The sequence below is a fragment of the Octopus bimaculoides genome, chromosome 4 (assembly GCF_001194135.2).
Source record: "Octopus bimaculoides isolate UCB-OBI-ISO-001 chromosome 4, ASM119413v2, whole genome shotgun sequence".
In the NCBI taxonomy this organism is placed as follows: Eukaryota; Metazoa; Mollusca; class Cephalopoda; order Octopoda; family Octopodidae; genus Octopus; species Octopus bimaculoides.
In genome coordinates this window covers 16,949,724-16,970,685 of record NC_068984.1, presented here as the reverse complement: position 1 = coordinate 16,970,685, position 20,962 = coordinate 16,949,724, and the positions used below count along the sequence as shown (strand labels likewise).

The 20,962-nt window shown below is 34.7% G+C and overlaps 3 protein-coding genes and 1 non-coding gene across 5 annotated transcripts; 2 read left to right on the top strand and 2 right to left on the bottom strand.

Moving 5' to 3' along the window:
* The first annotated feature begins 174 nt into the window (after positions 1-174).
* LOC106875196 (SAYSvFN domain-containing protein 1) lies at positions 175-7,203 on the top strand. The gene is made up of 2 exons (XM_014923239.2): positions 175-806; positions 3,218-7,203. Exons 1-2 carry the CDS (start codon positions 687-689, stop codon positions 3,587-3,589), a joined length of 492 nt encoding a protein of 163 aa, XP_014778725.1. The 5' UTR covers positions 175-686; the 3' UTR covers positions 3,590-7,203.
* Positions 7,204-8,024: 821 nt separating this feature from the next.
* Positions 8,025-15,898, bottom strand: LOC106875200 (COMM domain-containing protein 1). 2 transcript variants are annotated; one of them, XM_014923244.2, is made up of 4 exons: positions 15,769-15,898; positions 14,011-14,258; positions 9,142-9,450; positions 8,025-8,332 (listed from the first exon to the last, which is right to left on the bottom strand). In XM_014923244.2, the coding sequence occupies exons 2-4, from the start codon at positions 14,176-14,178 to the stop codon at positions 8,231-8,233; spliced, it is 579 nt and encodes a 192-aa protein (XP_014778730.1). In that variant the 5' UTR covers positions 14,179-14,258; positions 15,769-15,898; the 3' UTR covers positions 8,025-8,230. The 2 variants fall into 2 exon arrangements, with proteins under 2 accessions (XP_014778730.1, XP_052822879.1); XM_052966919.1 differs by lacking the exons at positions 14,011-14,258; positions 15,769-15,898 and adding an exon at positions 13,192-13,733.
* A 328-nt stretch (positions 15,899-16,226) lies between these two features.
* Positions 16,227-16,318, bottom strand: Trnak-uuu (transfer RNA lysine (anticodon UUU)). Its single transcript is given in 2 exon segments — positions 16,227-16,262; positions 16,282-16,318. It is a non-coding gene; the product is annotated as a tRNA-Lys (tRNA).
* A 3,005-nt stretch (positions 16,319-19,323) lies between these two features.
* Positions 19,324-20,211, top strand: LOC106875185 (uncharacterized). The gene has a single exon (XM_014923222.1). The coding sequence runs from the start codon at positions 19,324-19,326 to the stop codon at positions 20,209-20,211; it is 888 nt and encodes a 295-aa protein (XP_014778708.1).
* The last annotated feature ends 751 nt before the right edge of the window (positions 20,212-20,962 follow it).

Sequence of the window (20,962 nt, the reverse complement as noted above, 5' to 3'; positions counted from 1 at the left end):
ATTGGTACGGCTGAATACCTTTGATTATAGGGCTCCTGGAAAGAGCTGACCTAGGGCTAAACAACAACACCTGAGTTATCTACCCTGCCTCCTTACCAAGAACTCTCACGTTAATGGATCAGTGTACCTTTAAAAGCTATGTGGTAAAACATCCTTAATTAGATTGCCTTCATTTATATTTAGTAGCGTATGTCAGTTTTATTTAGCACTAAAAATTGAAACCACAGGAAGTATAAGCAATAAAATACTATAACAATTTATTATTGAGTATCTATTGATTAAATAAAGTTATTATTTAACTCCAGGTCAACTTTGATTGTAAACCCATGATTAAAGCCCTGGTCATCCCATCTTTTTGGTATCCAAATCTACTGTGACCAACATGTACTTTTTTTTTACTGTAGGCTGTGATTTTAGTGATTATTTGGCTGCTATTTTTAGTAGGTCAGACAACCACAGGTTTCCTCCGTAATTTTAAGACACGTCATTGCCTGAAAGGTTGTGAAGAGTTGAAACTTTAGGTTACCGTTTCTGTTGAAAATCTCGTTCTGATTTTGATTTTTTGATTTTCTTTTTCCACATTTAACTAGTCACCAAGAGGATTATTTAGCTGAGGTAAACGAAATTCTTTGGTTATGCAGCTGAACATAGAAATATCACTCTATAACAGACATCAACAACTTTAAATGGAACAACTATCGATCGAAGAGCGGCTGGTTAAGTTCAGAAACGAAAAAACCAAAACAAATCCACTTCTTGACAGTACGACCACTCTTTCTAGACGTTTTGTTGCATTTCGGAATACAGTGAGTATTTTACTAAACAGAAATCATTTAGTAAAGATTTCCGGCTTTTATTTTAATTATAAGTGTCTTGTGTTTTGTTGGAGAAGAAAGAGATGTTTTAAATTAAAAAGTATTTAAGTAAAATGATTTTTTTTCCGGTTAAAGTACATATTATTTTTATCAGGTTTTATCCTTCTTCCCATAATGACATAAACGGTTTTTGCATCACTCCTTTTATAATATATATAACCAAATATACTCCTTTTTCAATATTTGAAAACCTGCTGAAGTTGTGGTTGTGGCAATATATATATATATATATATATATATATATATAAAGGAAAACATAAAAGGTGACACCCAAAATTTCAAGTCGCTAAAATGTATTTAACCTTAATTTCTGGCCCTTCTTTCTTTGTGTTTAATAAATTGGAAGTGATTTTTGTGTGTTTTAGCGCATTTTTTCTCCCTGTTTTGCTTTGTCAACAAAACTGAAGCTCCACTTCTATAGTTGGTGCTCTAAGTCAATCCTGCTCACAGAACTATGATTCAAAGGTATTCTAGCCGTAATCATCTTATTTAATTTATCTTCGACTGCATTATCCAACCTGCCCTTACATTGTTAACACAACGTATTGAGTTTTGAGATAGACTGCTATTCCTAGCAAGTCGAGGAACCGAATAGACTCTTCATTGACTCGTGGTTTTTTGACGATATGAATTCAGGAGTAGGACTGATGTCCTCGCTGGGACTCAGGTTTGAATCCCTCTTCGTTTTCACTTCTTTTCTATCGGTTCAGCATGACTGAATCGTAGATGACTTCGCCTATGGGGTCACTGAGGAACTTCGCACAACAACGTGATGATCCTGGGCAGTGATATTTCTGAAGTAAAATCCCTTAAATTTGAACACAACAGACGACATAGGCATAGTCTACCAATCCAACAAAGTGATTGAATTGGCGATAACATTGAGCAGAGATAATCAAGATATTCAAACCAGCGGAAGTAAAGAATACGCACACCACCCGTTTTCGGAGTAACCCTAAACACCGGGTGTGCGTATTCTTTACCTTCGCCTTCAAACCTTTCTTGACAAACGATACCTGAAAAATGAACACTATAAAAGCAGTAACCGGTGCCATCATAAAGCCTGATTATACTGGGCTGTTTCTCGGAGCCCTTGTGAGTTCAGGGGCCTGATTCTCTGCTGTGGCTTGCTGTCAGTAAATAAATATCCCTGTCCCGTAAAATTCTGTTCTCTGAGCCACTTCTTCACTACAGTTTTCACTTCCTCGTCACTGAACTATCATCTCTTCGGCCCCATGAAAGAGGGTTTGAGAGGCAAACATTATTCCAGTGACGAGGAAGTGAAAACTGTAGTGAAGAAGTGGCTCAAAAAACAGTCAACAGAATTTTACGGGGCAAGGATACATGCTCTCATTCAAAGGTGGAACATTGCTATTGAGAGAAATGGTGACTATGTTGAGAAGTAGGTATGTGATCCACAGAGGACCAGCTTCATTTTGATGTATGATACATATTCCTGTGTTGGTAATTATACCTGTTCTAAACAAAATGGCATTACTTTTTGACTCACCCTCGTAATCTGACACTACAGATAATCATATGGACAGCTTGTGGTAGTATGACCCAGTGCAATCAGGATCAAGGTCTCAGCTATCTTCCACAAAGAACAGAATTCTCTTCAGTCCCTGACATACAACTGCAATGGGTAGATAATCTCACTTTGGGACTACCTTCCTACTAACTGGCTAGTTAAGACCCACATACAACATCAACTAAATACTGAATACAATCGAATGTTTATTTGATTAAGAAGTTTGCATCATAACCATGAGTGCTATGAGATATCTTGAGCAAGTGTTTCTTTTACTATAGCCTAAGGTCAACTCAAGTCTTGGGAGTGAAATTGGATAGAAAGAAACTGTGCTGAAGCCTATTATACTTATAAATCAAAGGTTCAATCTTGTGCTGTTATTGCTTGAGAATTATCTGAAAGATATAAATTAGTTGACTGAACAACTGAATCCCCATTGTCAAACACATCAGAGATCTATCTACTTTAAATCAGTAGAGACAGATAATTTAGTATCCAGATTAATTATTCAATAGAAAATGTACCACATTTGGAGAATTATTAAAATTACATATACTGTAATAGCTATTTGTCCATGATATAGATTCACCAAATTAGTTTTTGGCTATTTTTATTTCTTAGTAAATTCTAACCCCTTTAGGTTAATGTCTATTATTTTACATTTATTTACTGTGTCAGGCAATACTACTATTCCTAGTGCTTTTTATTCCATAGTTCTGCAAGTGTTGTTCCATGCTTTTGATCCTCATTTGCCTTTGAGGTGAGAAGACAGAATTCTAAATTAAAAATTCAATACTTATTTTCATTTCAGATCCTTCCTCCTAAACCACTTGATGAAAATAGCATGTCTACAATCCCACTGGAAGATGATGAAGAAAATATTGTATCTGAACTGAAAGCAGAACCCCCCACAAATGTAACCATCTCAAGGGCTTTGTTTATTCTCAAAATAATTCTGTGGCTAATTTTATGGGGATTCTTTGTTGAAATCGGATTTGGAGCTGTTTATTTTATTGTATCAGCTTTTATTTTTATTTACAAAAATACTAATACTGGTTCCAAAAAGAAAACTGGTCCCAGTGCATACTCAGTGTTCAATCCTGACTGTGAACGTTTAGATGGAACATTTACTGCAGAACAATTTGAAAAAGAATTGCGATATGGTTCTGGATCTGTAAAGTGAATTGTAAAATAATAAAAAAAAATCAAATATATTTTTTTAATAAAATTACTAAAAAAAAAAGACTCTCCTAGTATGTGAAAGGACGATTTACTAAAACTAATTTTTGTGGTACCAGTGGTGAAGTTTAATCACCCAAATATAGGACTATCTATATTTGAGTGATTAATCTTGGCCATCTGTAATTGGTGATCATGAACAGATAAGTCTACAACCAGCATAGATTAACTGGCAGTGGCAATGATGAGGCTTTCGTCCACCAGTGGTTTGACAAGGCCTGAAAGGAAAGGAACTAATTTTTTTTAATTACTATTTAGATTACATATGAGTGCATGAATACGAAATTTAATTTCATTTAGTATACGAAAATAATTTAAAATAAGTAATTTTTGAAATTATATTAACAAACAAATTCATGTTAGATTTATGCTTAGTTTGAAATTGTTGCTGCTATATTTGAGTAAGACAATTCTAATAGTAAGAAGGGCAAATAACTCAAACTTGGCTTGATGGGGTTTTTTTTAATACCTTCATTTTAAACTGATAACAATGAGGAATTGTAATTGAATTTAATCTTTAATGTATGCATGTTGTCAATAACCATTTTAATGGAAGCAATCAATTAGTATTTCTGATTGTCATTCTCCTTCTTTTGGATGCTATGTCCATTTAACATAGGACATAGGTAATCTTTGTTTTCTGTAACAGTTCCCCTTCCTGATGTTTAATGCCTCTTTTTTTCTCACCATTTCATCAAGCTTGATATCCATATCACCCTTCCTCTGCATCTTTTCCCTTCAATCTTTTCAGTCATTGTTAAATTCTTCTCTAGGCCCAATTTCTTCATCACATGACCAAGAAATGTCAGTTGCTTGACCCCTCTTTTATCTCACAGCGCAGTTTCCTGTTTCCTGCAGCTCATGTCATCACTTCTCCATTAAACAGACAAAATATCAAATGAAGTAATGACCCAAGCTGCAGTAAATAGGAAACCGCTTCATGAGATAAGGGCCAGGTACCTGAGATTTCTTGGTCATGTGATGAACAAAGTAGGCCTGGAGAATCTGATTGTCATATGAATGTTTGAAAAGTATAAAAATTTCAATTCTGAAATGCTAATTTTCACAAATTTCATAGTGTCCATAGCATTCTCAATATTAGTTAGGCATGGCCACATGATAAGAAGCTAGCTTCCCAACCACATGGCTCTAGGTTCAGTCCTGCTATGTGGCACCTAGGGCAAGTGTCTTCTACTATAGCCTCAGGCAAACCAAAGCCTTGTGAGTGGATTTAGTTGATGGAAACTGAAAGAAGCCTGTTGTATATAAATATATATGTGTGTGTGTTTGTCCCCTACCACTTCTTGACAACAAGTGTTAGTGTATTTAAGTCCCCATTACTTGGAGGTTCAGCAAAAGAGACCCATAGAATAAGTACCAGATTTAGCAAAAAAAGAAAGAAAGTACTGGGTCAATTCCTTTGACTAAAAATTCTTCAAGGCAGTGCTCCAGCATGGCCACAGTCTAATGACGGAAGCAAGATAAGAGATATACTTAAAGGGTTGATTACTCAAGCAAGTGTCATAAAATGGAGATAAGTTCCAAGCAAAATGGGTTCATATTTAACTTTGCTTATCTTCTATTGCAAAGGCATGAAAGTTACAACCTCCAATCTCCATCATCATCATTTAGCGTCTGTTTTTCCATGCTGGCATGGGTTGGACGGTTTGACTGAGGACTGGCAAGCCAGGAGGCTGCACCAGGCTCCAGTCTGATCTGGCAAGGTTTCTACAGCTGGATACCTTTCCTAATGCCAACTACTCTGAGGGTGTAGTGGGTGCTTTTTACGTGCCACCGGCACAGAGGCTAGTCATGTGGCACTGGCATCAACCATGCTTGTATGGTGCTTTTTACATGCCACCAGCAGTGGGGGGGGGGCACTAAAAGTTTTTGTGGGTATAGCTGTGTGGTTGAGATGTTCACTTTCCAGTTACATACTTCAAGTTCTGTCTCACTATGCAGAACCTTGAGCAAGCATCTTTTTAACATGTCTTCCATTGTGGCATGGATTGAACTGTTCAACATGAGCTGGCAAACCAGAGGACTGCATCGAGCTTCGGCGTTATGGATCTGTTCAGTTTTGATCACAGATTTTTCTTTAATTAAACAGTTTGAAACTTCGTATACTGGTGTAATATCTCATGCTGAACATGGTTTACTTTCAACATTTTTGACAAAATTTCATGTTTTAGAAGTTATTTCATGTTTAAAGTTGTTGAAGAAAGCTACTGCCTGTGTTGCATATTACACGCTTTTATTTTTTGGGGGTTCTCGCATTGGAGTAACCAGTAAACATCAAAGAATCAACACCAAGAAGGAAGAAATATTATTTACATATAGTTATTTGTTTGTCTGTCATGTAGTTAGAGATGTAGTAGTTGTAGTGGTAGTGACAAGTTCATTCACTGTTTGGTAGTTGATAGTGTATAAGTGGCTGTCTGCCAGTAGAGAGGAAAAGAGTAAAGAATAGATAAAGGTGGCATCGTCTTTCTTGTGGCCAAAAGCTTCTCTTTTGTGTCAGCTATGACCAAGGAGCAACACTTTCCCTTCGCTTGACATACAAATAGAGCAGAGTGGTGACATTTAGTGGAGATGACCTGGAAGTTGTTCCTCTTCGATTACTATCACAAACAGCAGTAGCTTTCTTCAACTGAATACACATTGTTGATTGGTTAAAATTATCCAAATATGACAACTTCAACATGAAATAACTTTTAAAATATGAAATTTTCTCAAAAATGTTGAAAGTAAACCGTGTTCAGTGCGAGAAATTGCACCAGCATACCAAGTTTCAAACTGTTTAGTTAAAAAAAAATAATTAAAATATCAGTGATGGATCCAGCCTGGATTATTTCCACAGCTAGATGCCTTTCTTAATGTATATGCATATGTATATGAATTGTGATTGTTGTAAATGAGTGTCACCATCATACAAGCAGTGTTCATTGTTTCCAATCATCATCATCATCATTTAACGTCCGCTTTCCATGCTAGCATGGGTTGGACGATTTGACTGAGGACTGGTGAACCGGATGGCTGCACCAGGCTCCAATCTGATCTGGCAGAGTTTCTACAGCTGGATGCTCTTCCTAACGCCAACCACTCCCTGTGAAAATATGTCTGGTCATGGGGAAATATCGGCTTGCTTGGAAACTGGTGACAAGGGAAAATTATCAACAAATTCCATCCGACCCATGTGAGAATACAAGAGAGGACATTAAAATGATGATGATGAAGTGTGTATGTTTTTATATCTCTGCTTCTCTGAAATAGTAATCTACAAAGCAATGATATTCTAATTTCTCATCAAAAATTGTCAGCTTCAACAATATATTAATTTCACCTATGCTAACATGCAATAACAAACATACAATGAATCGATGAACCTTTTTTATAAATTTGCTGTTGTGAATAACTGTGAGAGAAGTGAATTCTACCAAGCTAACTTGTTTTTAATATATTACATGAAAATCCCAAAAGTCTTCCAAACTATACCAATGACTTAATGAGGATGGTCATTATGACCATTTAAAAATAAAATAAGATTTGTGTGTATGAGTTATTATTTGTTTTCTTTTTTGTTTTGCTTTATCAGGCATGGTTATGTGGTAAAAAGTTTGTTTATCAACCACATGGTTCTGAGTTCAGTTCCACTGCTTGGTACCTTGGTTAAGTGTCTTCCACTGTAACTACTTGGATCATTGATGCCCCATTGAAAATCCTATCTTCCCTATAAAGAACACAGAGGAATGTTTTCCCAGGCCTGCAAAAGGACTTGAATTCAGAACTGCAAATTAGTAAATCAGTTGTCAACTTTGCAGTATTATTATTGTTTACAACAGCAGTATGCTACAGTTTAGTGTGAGAGGAGCTTCGTTGAAATCCAAAGTATGTGAGGAGCTTCACCAAAATTCAAATTCAGCTTACTTTCACAATGTCTACTTAATCTTCCTTTGCAAATAATAAAGTTTATTGAGTGAAATGCAATCATAAAGGTATTAAGTGGAAGGTTACACAAGTTCAAATTTCTATACTAGATTTTCTTTTAGTCAGGACTTCCCTTTCCTAAACAGTCCAGATATAAGTATATAAAAGATATACAATGTACTTTTTAATGTTACCTATTTATTTCAGTACTAACCCTCTAAACAAACATAAAAGAATATATAATAATTCAAGAAGTAGTTGCATTTTTATGTGTTGTCCATGATATCTGAACAGATTTTTGTCAGAAATATTTTTAGAAACTTGGAATTTGTCCACAACTGTTCTTTCACTCAGTAATTCTTCTTGAGTACTTTCATTTCAATAACAATTGCACAATCAATCATTGAGAAAATAAACTCCTAATTTTCTTCTTAAAAAGAAAACAGAACAGCTTCAGCTGTCAATAGTTTTTTGGTTGTTATTTAATGATGATAGATACAAAGAAATGTTACAAAAAACAAATTGAAAAGATAACAAAACTCAAGGATGATGGAATAAATTGTTTCTAATGAATGAGGGAAATATACAAATGATTGGTTATTTTACAACAAATATAAACAAAGTCTTATCAAAATTAAGTTCTTTTAATTAAATATAATTATTGCTGACTGTGATTGGAAATCTGTTCTTTGATCTCGTGTAGATTGCTTAGAACTTGGTCTAATTTCTTGTCATCCATTTCAAAATGAAATACTTTAGCCTGGAAAATGAATTAAATATATTAGAATCTTGTTTTTACGTGAATGTTTTTCAAACAGATGCTGAAAATATGAAAAGTTTTTTCAAAGTAATGACAATATATACATTATGCTCCTAAAAAATACTGACAGCTGTTAGAACATCAAGAATCATAGTTCTACTTGATCAGAGCTAATAATAATACATGCCAGAAATATTCTTTCATTCTTTTCTTTTGTTCTTTTACTTGCATCAGTCATTTGACCACAGCCATATTGGAGCACCACCTTAACCCTTTCAATACCAAACCGGCTGAAACCGCCTCTGGCTCTGTAGTACAAATGTTTTCTTTTCATAAGTTTTGAATTAAATCTTCCACCAAACTTTAGTCACGATTTATGTTTTTATCCCTAACTTAATGATATCTAAGTTATTTTTACTAAATTCTTTGTTATATTTGAAATTAATTGAAAGAAACACAGAGCATCTCAAAATAAATACGGTAACGAATGGGTTAAGGGGTTTTAGTTGAACAAATCAACCCCAGGACTTATTCTTTGTAAGCCCAGTACTTATTCTATCAGTCTCTGTTACTGAACCGCTAAGTTACGGGGACTTAAACATACCAAAATTGGTTGTCAAGTGATGGTAGTGGGGGACAAACACAGACACAAACACACAAATATATACACATATATGTATGATGGGAGCTTCTTTTAGTTTCCTTCTACCAAATCCACTCAGAGACTTTAGTCTTATTTATTCTCATATTTCAATTACCAACAGCAGTTTATTCAACATAGTCTAATAATATATTGAATGACAATTTACCTTTTTACTTTCATCATCTGTGGTCTGTGAATTACTTGAAACCATTAATTCTACAATGGCTGTAGGTTTATCAATTTGTTCAATGTGTCTTGCTTGAGATTTTAAATCAATTCTCCAAGACATTTGCTTCAAACAACTGTTCCATTGTGTTTGTTGAACTTGAACGTCATGAATTTTGTTCCTTTGATTCTTCCAGAACTTACGGACAGCATTAGCTCGTTCTTCATTCATTCCACTATCAGCCTTTTTAATTTGAGATGTCAAGAAAGCTTCCAGTTGATTGAAATCCATGTCAACGGCAACCATACTCTTCATAAAAAGAATAGAAATGTATGGAAAAAAATGTAACGAAACAATATCAGAGAAAATGGCTAACATAATGGTTAACAATTAGAATTTTAGTTCTGTACCTCCTCCATAATTCTACTTTATTTCCCACATTCCATTATTACCTACATCAATGTTATAATCTTTTATTTTTTACTTGTTTCAGACATTGGGCTGCAGTCTGGTACTTATTCTACCAGTTGCTTTTTGCCAGGCTGCAAAGTTATGGGGAAATAAACAAACCAACACCAGTTGTCAAGCAGGGATGGGCACACACATACAAAGATACACACATTTATGTATGTATGTATGCATATACAGGGTGTCCACAAGGTCTGGGTACATGGAGTAAATAAAATCATAACATAAACAATTAAATATAAGAAATAATAATTTCTTAAAGTATGTGTTAATCCTCATGTACCCAGACTTTGTTGACACCCTGAATATATATATATATATATATATATATATATATATATATATATATATATATATATATATATATATATATATATATCACAAAAATTTGAGAAAATTTTGCAGCTATAATAAAAGCATATTACTCTACCTTTACTATTTTTTTCTCACCTTAACATTTTTTGCTTGTGTGTGTATGTGTGTAATGTATATATAATGGGCTTCTTTCACTTTCCATCTACCGAATCCTCTTACAAGGCTTTGGTTGGCCAGAGGCTATAGTAGAAGATACCCAATGTGCCTCACAGTGGAACTGAACCCGGAACCATGTGGTTGGGAAGCAAGCTTCTTACCACACAGCCATGCCTGTGTCCCTTTTTAGTTGTTGCTTGTATGGCTCCCAAGTCAGCTCTGACTGAAAGGCCCAGTGATCAAATACATTCCAAGTCATGATCATCCCATCTCTTTATATATCTAGAACTACATTGTTCAATTTATCTTTTTTTATAAAACATGAGAGTGTTATTTCTAGCAGGTTGAGCACTTGTGTAGAGATTCTTTTTGACTTAACTCCATTTAAATGTTCTTCTGTGATATTCATACAGCATAAAAAAGGCTGGAACTACTAAGAAACAAATTACAATTTATTGTTACTCCAATATTAAAAGATTTATTTCGAAATGTATCAAATAATACATTTTATACTTAAATTAAAGGGTGATGTACTGAATGCTGTCTGTAAAATTTTTGATTTATTAAAATTTCTCTGAGTTAGAGATAGAAAACAAAAACCTAGTAGCAGCAATTGGTAGCAACTCTCAGAGAAAAGGGCAGATAATTTCAAGTATTTCAGAATAAATTTCTCAATTTACATGAAAGGCAAACAGTGATCTTTGCGGACAAGAGACGACTGTGGACATATTTCAGTCATTCTGATTTCATCAGCATAATAAAGTCTAAATATGCCTGAATTTTATATACAGAAAATAGGATTCAAATTAATTACAATTCTAAGGAGAGTTACAAAAACCTGGAAGACGCTTGTCATCTGTATGCATGTATGTACATGCGTGCCTGTATGCCCTTGTATTGACATCATATGATGGTTGTAAATGACGCTGTTTGTTTCTAGTCTTCTGTGAAAAACATGTCTGGCCATGGTGAAACTTTTCTTGGAAACAGTTGATGGTTGGCAACCAGAAGGGTTTCCATTTGTAAAAATCTACCTCAATAAACTCTATCCAGCTCATAAAAACATGAAGTGGACATTAAACAATTGATGATCATATCTACTATAATATTCTATGTGTCATAAGATGCGTTCGAGTGTACTGCTTTTAAAAACATTAAGCAGGTGCTGTATTGCAGTATGGCTATGTGGTAAGAAGCTTGCTTCCGGGTTCGGGCTGACCAAAGCATTGTGAATGGAATTGGTAGACAGAAACTGAAAGAAGCCTGTCATGTATGTGGGTGTTTGTGTATATATATATATTTGTGTGTGTGTGTGTGTGTTTGTCCCCACTCCATTGCTTGACAACTGATGCTGGTGTGTTTAGGTTCCCATAACTTAACAGTTTGGAAAAAAGAGACCAATAGAATAAGTGCTAGGCTTACAAAGAATAAGTTCTGGGGCCAATTTCTTTAAGGTGGTGCTCCAGCATGGCCACAGTCAAATGACTGAAACAAATAAACAAATAGATAAAAGAATGGGATGAAATCGAATACATAATCAAAATTTTTAACATAATGTAACAAGTGTGAGAGTTATGCTGTCAACAACCCTAATGAGGAAAAAAAAAACGACATTTTATAAACGTTTGAAAAAAAAATCATATTTTATGAGGAAAATGCTATCTCAAATATAATGCAACCTCCATTTTTTGCACCTAAAAATTAGTAAAAATATTTTATCCGCTCTTTATTCTTTCGTACATTTCAGCCCAAATACTGTAGACATGCTGGAGCACCACCAATGAAAAATATTGAAGGCTGCCCATGGGACAGTCTTCTTTCACTGTTGGTTTTTTTTTTCTTGGACTAGAATATAATGTTACCTCACACTTTTGAACATATCTACAGATTGGTGAAATTTTGCAGCAATAAGTTTTTATGATACAGATCCATGGTTCTCAGCCATTTTTTTTAACTGTTGAGTGAAGTGAAATCATTGTCGTGGGCGATGCCAGTACTGTTAGACTGGCGCGTAAAAAGTACCATTCGAGTGTGGTCGATGCCAGTCCCAACAAACTGGTTCCTATGCCAGTGGCACACAAAATGCATTGTTCAAGCATGGTCGATGCCAGTGCCACCTGACTGGCCCTCATGATGGTGGCACGTAAAAAGTACCCACTACACTCTCGGAGTGGTTGGCATTAGGAAGGGCATCCAGTTGTAGAAACCTTGCCAAATCAGATTGGAGCCTGGTGCAGCCTCCTGGCTTGCCAGTCCTCAGTCAAACCGTCCAACCCATGCCAGCATGAAAGCATACGTTAAACAATGATGATGATGCTGGATCCTTTTGATTACTATTTTACATTACTGGACCCTCATAGCCATTCAATATTTAAAAACTAGTTTTATAGATGCGTCTTTCAAAGTACCTGTTTCCCCCCCCCCCTCCTCCATATTCACTTATATAGTTTGAACTACGTAAAACGTTTGAGAAAGAAACTAAGCTATTTCTTACACTAATACATCTAAAGCAAAATTTTTTACGGTCTTTTAAAATATTTTGCTTGCATAGACCCCCAAAACTTACTAATTTGCTTGCATAGACCTAAAAAATCTTACGTGGATTCTCAGGGGGTCATATGGACCACGGTTGAGGACTACTGGTATAGATTGATAAAATTTAGGGAAAAAACGCTTTAAGGAGGAGTTTTGGATCATTCCTTTGGATCGTTCTGGAACTTAAACATTTTCCACTTTTTTTTTTCAGATGTATGTTTGAAGCACCAACATTATGTATTTCTGCAAAATGCCATTTAAAAATATGCATTTTAAAGAGAGTTATAAGAAAACAATGAGGGAATAGAATAATCCGAAACATCCCCTCCTTCTAATTTTAATGTTATCAAAATAATTGCAATCCACACCTTTGAAAACGATCTCTGCAAAATTTCATTAAAAAAAACATACATACAATATTTGTTATGAGGAAACAATGTCAAGGGATACTGAACTGTAGTTATACTTCCAGTGTTTTCTATCAAATTTCTCAAATTACCAAAAATGATATTAAAATTCAAAATAGAAATAAGAACATTTCAAAATGTAGAATGTTCTGCTAGTTGTTATACATACCAATGTTGATTCAAACATGCTACTTTTTTTAATTATTTTTTTATCAAAGTGAAATGATCAAAAGTTGTACGATTTCAAACATAATTTTGTAAATGGAATAAATAGAAATTTGAAGAGGATATATTTCAGTTTTCTTGATAATATTAAAATTCGAAATAAAATCTTTGAAAGACACAAAATGAGCATTCCAAACTCATACGAAGCGCCGATTACATAGGACCTCAACCATGGTATTTACCAGCGAATCCGTCGATATTAAAACAAAGGTACCGAATTACAGAAAAATACAGTTCTATATTATAAGCAGTAAGAATAGTTGTGTAGAATAACAACGTATTCTCTAGTACTCATATCAACGAAAATAGCCTTTTGCAGTTAGAGAATTCTGCAATACTTGATGATAGGTGTATTAGAAGCGAGTTTTGGCTTGCTTATCCATACCAGTGCTCATTCTCAAATCACCCATTTATTTTGAATGATAGTACTTCTACTTGGATGGCTGCTTTTTCTAGCTACTTAGCAAACTGTCTACTTTCCAGTCGAAATTGAGAGAGTAGAAGTCATGTTTGAATGAAGTAAGGGATAAATTATATTGGACAACTATCTAACAATGTGGCTACGCTAACCTACGCTAAATGATGATAAAGAAAATAATATACGATAGCAGAGGGTTACCACATTAAACAGAAAGTCATTCGAAGGGCTTTTATGTCAATAAATTTATGAATAAAAGTTTTTAGAAATTATAACTGTAATATAATTGAAGGGATATCAGCTGATTTGAAGGGGTGTGTCTTAAAGATTGTGTGTAGTTTTTACCTTTATAAGAGCTGTACATTTTGTGACAAGATGTTCAAATTCCTCATCCGATAGTTTGGGATATATTTGTTCTTTCAAGACTCCATTGCTTAATTCTTTTTCACCAAAATAGTTTCTTCTAGCTAAACCATTCAAGAGTGCCGCATAACAACGTCGTGAATCAGCCATTTTGTACCAAGTGCTTGCTGATTACCTCCCTTCATAAATTTGACTCTTTCATCTGAGCAGTGCAACATGAATATTTAAACCTGAGTGAAAAATCATCAAAGAGAATACAAATAAAGTAGAATAAATAAATAGAATAGTGCGCCCTGTCTACAGCACTTGCCTTAGCCCTGACGCTGATAACCCACGCTATTGAGTTTGGTGTATGATGAAGAGGAATCTGACCACTCACATAAAAGAAAAGTTTTTAATTGACTGAAATATTAATTGGAAAATAGTGGTTAATATAAGACTTTATAAACTTTCGAGAGAATGTGAAATAATTCTATTTCGAAAATGGTTCTCGAAGCCCAGTCTTCAAAACCGGGACGAAGACCAGCTTCCTTGTTTTCCTTGTTTTCTATAGCGAAAAAGGGAATTTTTTATTTTTAATCAATGGGTTGTAATATAGGAATGTATTAATTGATGAAAATAAAGTAGAGTATTTATTACTGAGCATTTCTATTCGACTTGATATGAAAATATCAGCTCCTCGTTCCTATGTCCCAAGTAAGTGAAAATCTTTACCTTGCCAGAAATAAACGTTTTCCAGGCTCAAACCTTGAAAGTGTTCTCCAACAAAACGCAATCATTAGGAAACAAAAGTGAGATAACAAACAGCAGAGTGTCGGCTAGACACAATAAACCGTGTAGTGTGAAGTTTTCATTATTTAAGTTTGACTAACCAAATATTTTGTGATCAAGATTTAACGTGAAATAAGGCAGCCAGCTATATATCAAATGCTAAAAGAGGAGTTAAAATGATAAGCCCCAATTACAAAGAGAGCTCTGTCGCAAGAAATATTCATTGCGAACACTATTTTCCTAAGAAGATTATCTCTTGTGAAAGTCATCAAGCACCTGTATTACTGGACGTATAACATACATTGCATGAAACTAAGAGCATTTGAGTGCCAACTAGGAAGAACTATCACTGTGATATATGCACAGAGCATTTTATTCAAAATCTACTGTCGCTATGAATTTGAACTGAAACTGATGAGAAACTAATTAAAGATATTAGTCTTGTTCCTCATTTATATTTAAACAAATTGGTAAAGTTTTCACCTTTCTCCCATAAAAACTATTGCACTTTTTGGTCATCATGAAAAGCAAATGCCTTCATTTTCATGGGGCCCTAGAAAAGAAGAAATGTCAAAATATCCATGAAATCAATTTAATTTACCAACGCACTGCCCAGATTAGCTTTTAGATATTTTTAACATCTAGCTATAATTTGTTGTAACAGGAAATTTTTCATTACTCAAACCAAATTTTTATATAGTCATGAAATATGTTGCCAATTAGGAACGATATCAATTATATGCAACGGGGCCCGGGAATAGGGGGTGCAGGTGGTGCAAGCCGCACCCCCTAGAATTTTTACGGAGTGCAGAACCAAAATTTGCAACCCTACTTATTTTTCTCAGGATTACAAAACAGTGAATAAAAAAGTGATGAGTAAAAAATAGCTTGAAAAATAGCTTGAAGTTAAGTTCCTTCCCAAAGAACAAATCACAAAAATAAATAACAGAACAAAAAAAAAAACAAGACCTTGTTTGTAAAAAATTTTGGACCTGGGTTTGCACCCCATCAGCAAATTTTGTTCCTGAGCCAGTGGCAACGAGTGCGTAATAGTATAACACTGGCTTGTCGGCTATTAACATTTCGACTGACACCATTTTAACATATAATGGTAGATTCAGTTGAAAATAGAGCTAGTCCCTCGTTGTTTGCTACAGCTGAAATAGTACTATTTCACCAACAAAATATAGAATTTCGCCGTTTCTTGTTCATCATCCAATGATTAAAGATTTTCTTTTTTCAGAACAGAAGCATGGGCTGTTAGTAGTTCGGAACTAAAAGAGGATAACTGATAAAAGAAAATCAGAAAGAATGGAGAAAAACCAAACAAACTAATCCTGAGTTGTTTCCTTATGTATATTTATCAACTTAAATAATCCGAAATGAAATTTACTGTATTAAAAAGAAAAGAAAAAAAAAACTGCCTTCGCCCACAGGGGGACTCGAACCCACGACCCTCAGATTCCTTCTTAGAAAGAGTCTTAAAAGTCTGATGCTCTACCGACTGAGCTATGCGGGCGCAGCTGGGAAAGGAGTTTGTTTTAATATATTTAAAGCATACTAATCACCCGATTTTAAAATTATATTTTAATGTATTTTAAGTATACTAGAAATAATTTGCGAATAAATATGATTTGTATTTCGAAAGTCTCTACTAATCTTTTGGGTTATGTGAAACTATTGTTATTTTTTGTATTTTGTTCGTTTCGGCCAGTACTTTAAGATGTTAATCGATATTTTTTTCCCTTTTAATGGGTAATATCGATGCTATTTCAGAAATTATTTGAATTTTGAAGTTCATAATTAATAAACTCTTATCAGGCAACAAATTTTAAAAAAAACATCGTATATTATAACCCTAGTAACTATTTATGTGTCGTTATAACGTTGTTTAGGCTCTATTGTGAATCGTGAGTCCCAGCCATTTAAGTTCATCGTCGAATATTTTCGTTCTTTAAATATTAAAATCTGATCGTATTATTTTTAAAGGAAGACACGATGACTACGTAAACAAAAGCAGGAAAGTCTACGTTGTCACTCTTAACGCTCTTTGATATTAATAATGGTATTCTTTCGAAAGAATACCGTAATGATAGTCATCCAAATCGTCGATTTCAGAATGGATAATTGGATTTCGAAGCTAATTGGATCGATCAAGTACGTTATTATGTATTGAAAGGATTACCGAATAAATCAAAATAGCGAATGCTTTCTTTGACAAAAATTTCCTCCACCAATCTCTTTTACAATCGGCAAAACTATCTTGCAGTAGTTGTTCCGGTTCTTAACGTTCGAATCTACATAGGCGCTGGAGTGGCAGTGTGGTAATGAAATAAAGTAGTTTGCTTATGAACCACATGGTTCTGGGTTCAGTCCCACTGCGTGGCACCTTGTGCCAGTGTCTTCTACTATAGCCTCGGGCCGACCAAAGCCTCGTGAGTGGATTTGGTAGACGGAAACTGAAAGAAGCCTGTCATATATATGTATGTGTTTGTCCCCCCCCCCACCATCGCGTGACAACCGATGCTTGTGTGTTTACGTCCCAAAAGAGACCGATAGAATAAGTACTAGGCTTACAAAGAATAAGTCCTGGGGTCGATTAGCTCGACTAAAGGCGGTGCTCCAGCATGGCCGCAGTCAAATGACTGAAACAAGTAAAAAAGTAAAAGAGGTAACTTTGACTTTCACCTCTTCGGGTTCGATAAAATATAGTACCTGTCATATAAACGAAATCGATGGTAGTGACAGTACGCCACTGAAAGTTTTTAATGGTGTGGCACCGCTCGGTCTGAAATCGAATCTTTTACCAGATCGAACAATGCCGTCCTGTTCACAATTACTGGACAGTATTTTTATGACGTATATAATAAGGCCAATCACATAGATGCTTAGGGATTTCCGATCAATTATTTATAATTTTATTCGGTTTTTAAAGTTGAAGGAATATGTCTTTCTGTGAGGATTGTGAATTTACATTCTATGAGTGAATTTCTAAGTTCTGCAAAATTTTGTTTGGTTAATGAAAAACGCATTTGCGATATATTAGGAAATTAATTGAGATGGTAACATTAAAAAAAAACGTTGAAGAAAAAAAGGTAAATTTATAGTTTCACACCCAGCTCGATTTCGGTAGTAAATAATTTTTTTCTCCCGCGGTTTTACAATTTTTTAGACGCAACAGTTCTTTTACTAAATATCCTTCTTCGCCGTATTATTCAAAGGATCTCCGTATTTTTACAACATTTTTGTTTCGTCTGTCAGTTTTCAACAGACCAAACAAATGTTTACGATATCGTGGATTACGATTTTGCAAAAAAAAAAGAAGTTTTCAAAATTTTAATTCTCCACCATTTTTTTATTTTTCATTTTTTTCCGACATTTTATTAATAATATACGTAGATGACCAGTTTGAAAACAAAAAATGTTTTTGAATTTTAACTTTTAGAAAACATCCTCCATTGCTCTCCACCCCTTACGAAACCAAATGTTTTATGTAGTGTATAAGTTCTTTTGTGCATGCGTACATTACTCCTGAAACTGCAGACGAAAATAATAAAGCCCTCGCCAGAAAGTTCGGTATGCTAGAAATAACAGCTAAATGCCTGGAAAGTACTTTTTCCTCAGATTAACAACGCATTGAATTTCGATTTTTCTCAATTTTAATCTATACTCAGAATAATTATTTATCAACACAATAAAGTATGGGCAAATTATTGTTAGAAAAAAAAAATCCTTTTCATTTTACTTTAGGATTTATGAAAGATAAAAAAAAAAACACATAACCACACGCTAAAATTCTCAAATTTGAGGGTTTTTTAATTTGTGCGATTTCTGAAGAATTTAGTAAAATCCGCAAATCTTGAGGGATTTTATTGATTTATTTATATATTTATTTATTTTATCTAAAACCAGGTTTGTAAATCCGCCCATCACGAAGACGAAAATAAAAGTTTTGTCGTAATATCAATTGTAGAACTGTAATGTTGTGCGTATGCAGGGCAAATTAAGACTTCTGATTTTTTTTTCTTTTCTAAATCTCTATTTTGCATATCTATTTAAACTTTGATGCCAAATAACTCGTACTGAAAACTTCGTTAATTATGCAAATTAATTTATGCAAATTACGAAAATGTACTCAGTTACAATTTTATTCGTATTCTTTTGATCAACTCCTCTCTCTGTTTTTGTGTGTGCACTAAATGCGGTCAAACAATAAAACAGGGGTTTTACATTTCTAATCAGCCCTGCTCCCATCTTGAACTTGGGGAGACTTAAGAAGTCAGCTTATTCTTATAAATCTCTTAATGCAACGAGGTAATACATTGTAATGACAAGTTCATAGAATACCTCCCCCTCTTTGGAATAGAAATTAATTCTGGTACATCGGCGGGAAAATTCGTGATACGTCGCCACAATTGAAAAGAAATTCGGAGGTGTTATATCGCGGAAGTCGAAACAATAATTTCATTATACATGAAACTTTTAAACTTTTTTTAAACAAATTTTTAATTCTTATTACTGAAAATGGATAGTCCAAGGTTTGAGATGATGAAACTACTGTCCAAAGATTATTTTGTGCAGTATTTACAGGAGAATAAATTAATTTCACAAGATAAGAGATGTTCATGCCGTAATGAAATGTCCGTATTACCCTTCCAGCGTGCAACAGACGGCGTTACTTGGAGATGCCGCAAGTGCAAGAAAACTGTCTCAATTCGGAAGAATACATTTCTAGAAAGAAGTCAGTTGCCAGTCTTCAAAATTTTTAGCATAATATTAGATTTCATCTGCGAAATGCCAGTATCAAGCTCAATGTCCATGAACAATGTCAGCAAGTGTACGGCCATTCAATGGTATCAGTATTGCCGCGAAATATGTTCGAAAATATTAATAAGAAACAGAAAGAAATTGGGTGGCCCAAATCATGTTGTAGAAGTAAAGAAATGTTTAATGTTCAAAGACAACAATCAAGTTGAACATGTTGAACAGTCATTCTGGGTTGTTGGATTCTACGACAACACTCAGAAGATAGGATACATGCAACACATTCCAGATACAAAGGCAGAGACAGTGGAGGCGGTCATAATGGAAAATGTAGTACAAGGGTCCATTATATTTACAGATGAGTGGGCCAGTTACCGTGAACTCCAAAGACTTGGCTATATCCACAATACTGTGGACCACTCTCGGAATTTTGTGGACCCAGAGAGTGGTGCAACTACCAATCATGTGGAGGCATATTGCTCCCGAATAAAAAGTAAACTGAAATATAAATCCGGATCGAGCGGGAACATGAGATGGTTGCACGTGGAGGAGGCCGTGTACAGAGAATTCTACCACATGAAATGCGATAAATCTTGGGAAAATTATAAGACCTTTATAAATCATATTGCGGAAATTTACCCACAATGAGATTTTTGAAAAGTTTGTAAAAGATGATTCGTCTCAACATATTCCTGTGTACTTTTTCGGGTATACCTCCACATGTGTGATTCACCCACCCGCCCAACTTTGTTTCATCATAACTTTCCGAAAGTGAATAATTTTAAAGTTTGTTCGACTATGGCAGCAAGCTCCGGCAACCTCGCTTCTATGATGGGGACACTGAGGACGGAGGAGGATGCTGTGTCGTACCCACAAGAAACGGGTGTTTTACCCCAAAGAAAATTATGTAAAAGGAAGAAGCATGTTATGAATACAAAAAGACGTGGTGGGAATATGTACTGGCGATGCTCGCACCGAGAATGCATGGAGTCTGTGTCAGTGAGGAAAGACACATGGTTTGACATGTATTGATGTTTTTCTGGGGCGAAAGGTAAGGGGTCTTTCTGAATTGACGGGCACCACTTTTCATTTATGTTTTATGTAGTGTTTTTGGTACCGAAACACTTTCAAACTTCGTATACTTGTATATTTTGTGTTATAGAACAGATAAAAAAATTTTGTATTCGAAGTTATTTCACGTTAAAAAATTGTCTTATTTCGGATAATTTCAACCAATCACTGACGTCTATTCAGTTGAATACAGTTACTGCTGTAACGGTGTATATGGTATTAATCCCTATTCTGTCATTTCCTATGGGCTAGACTGTTCGTAAACACGTGTGTTGCTTATTTTTTCATTTTATTTTGTTCGTTGTATAATTTAATAGCTATTTGTTCA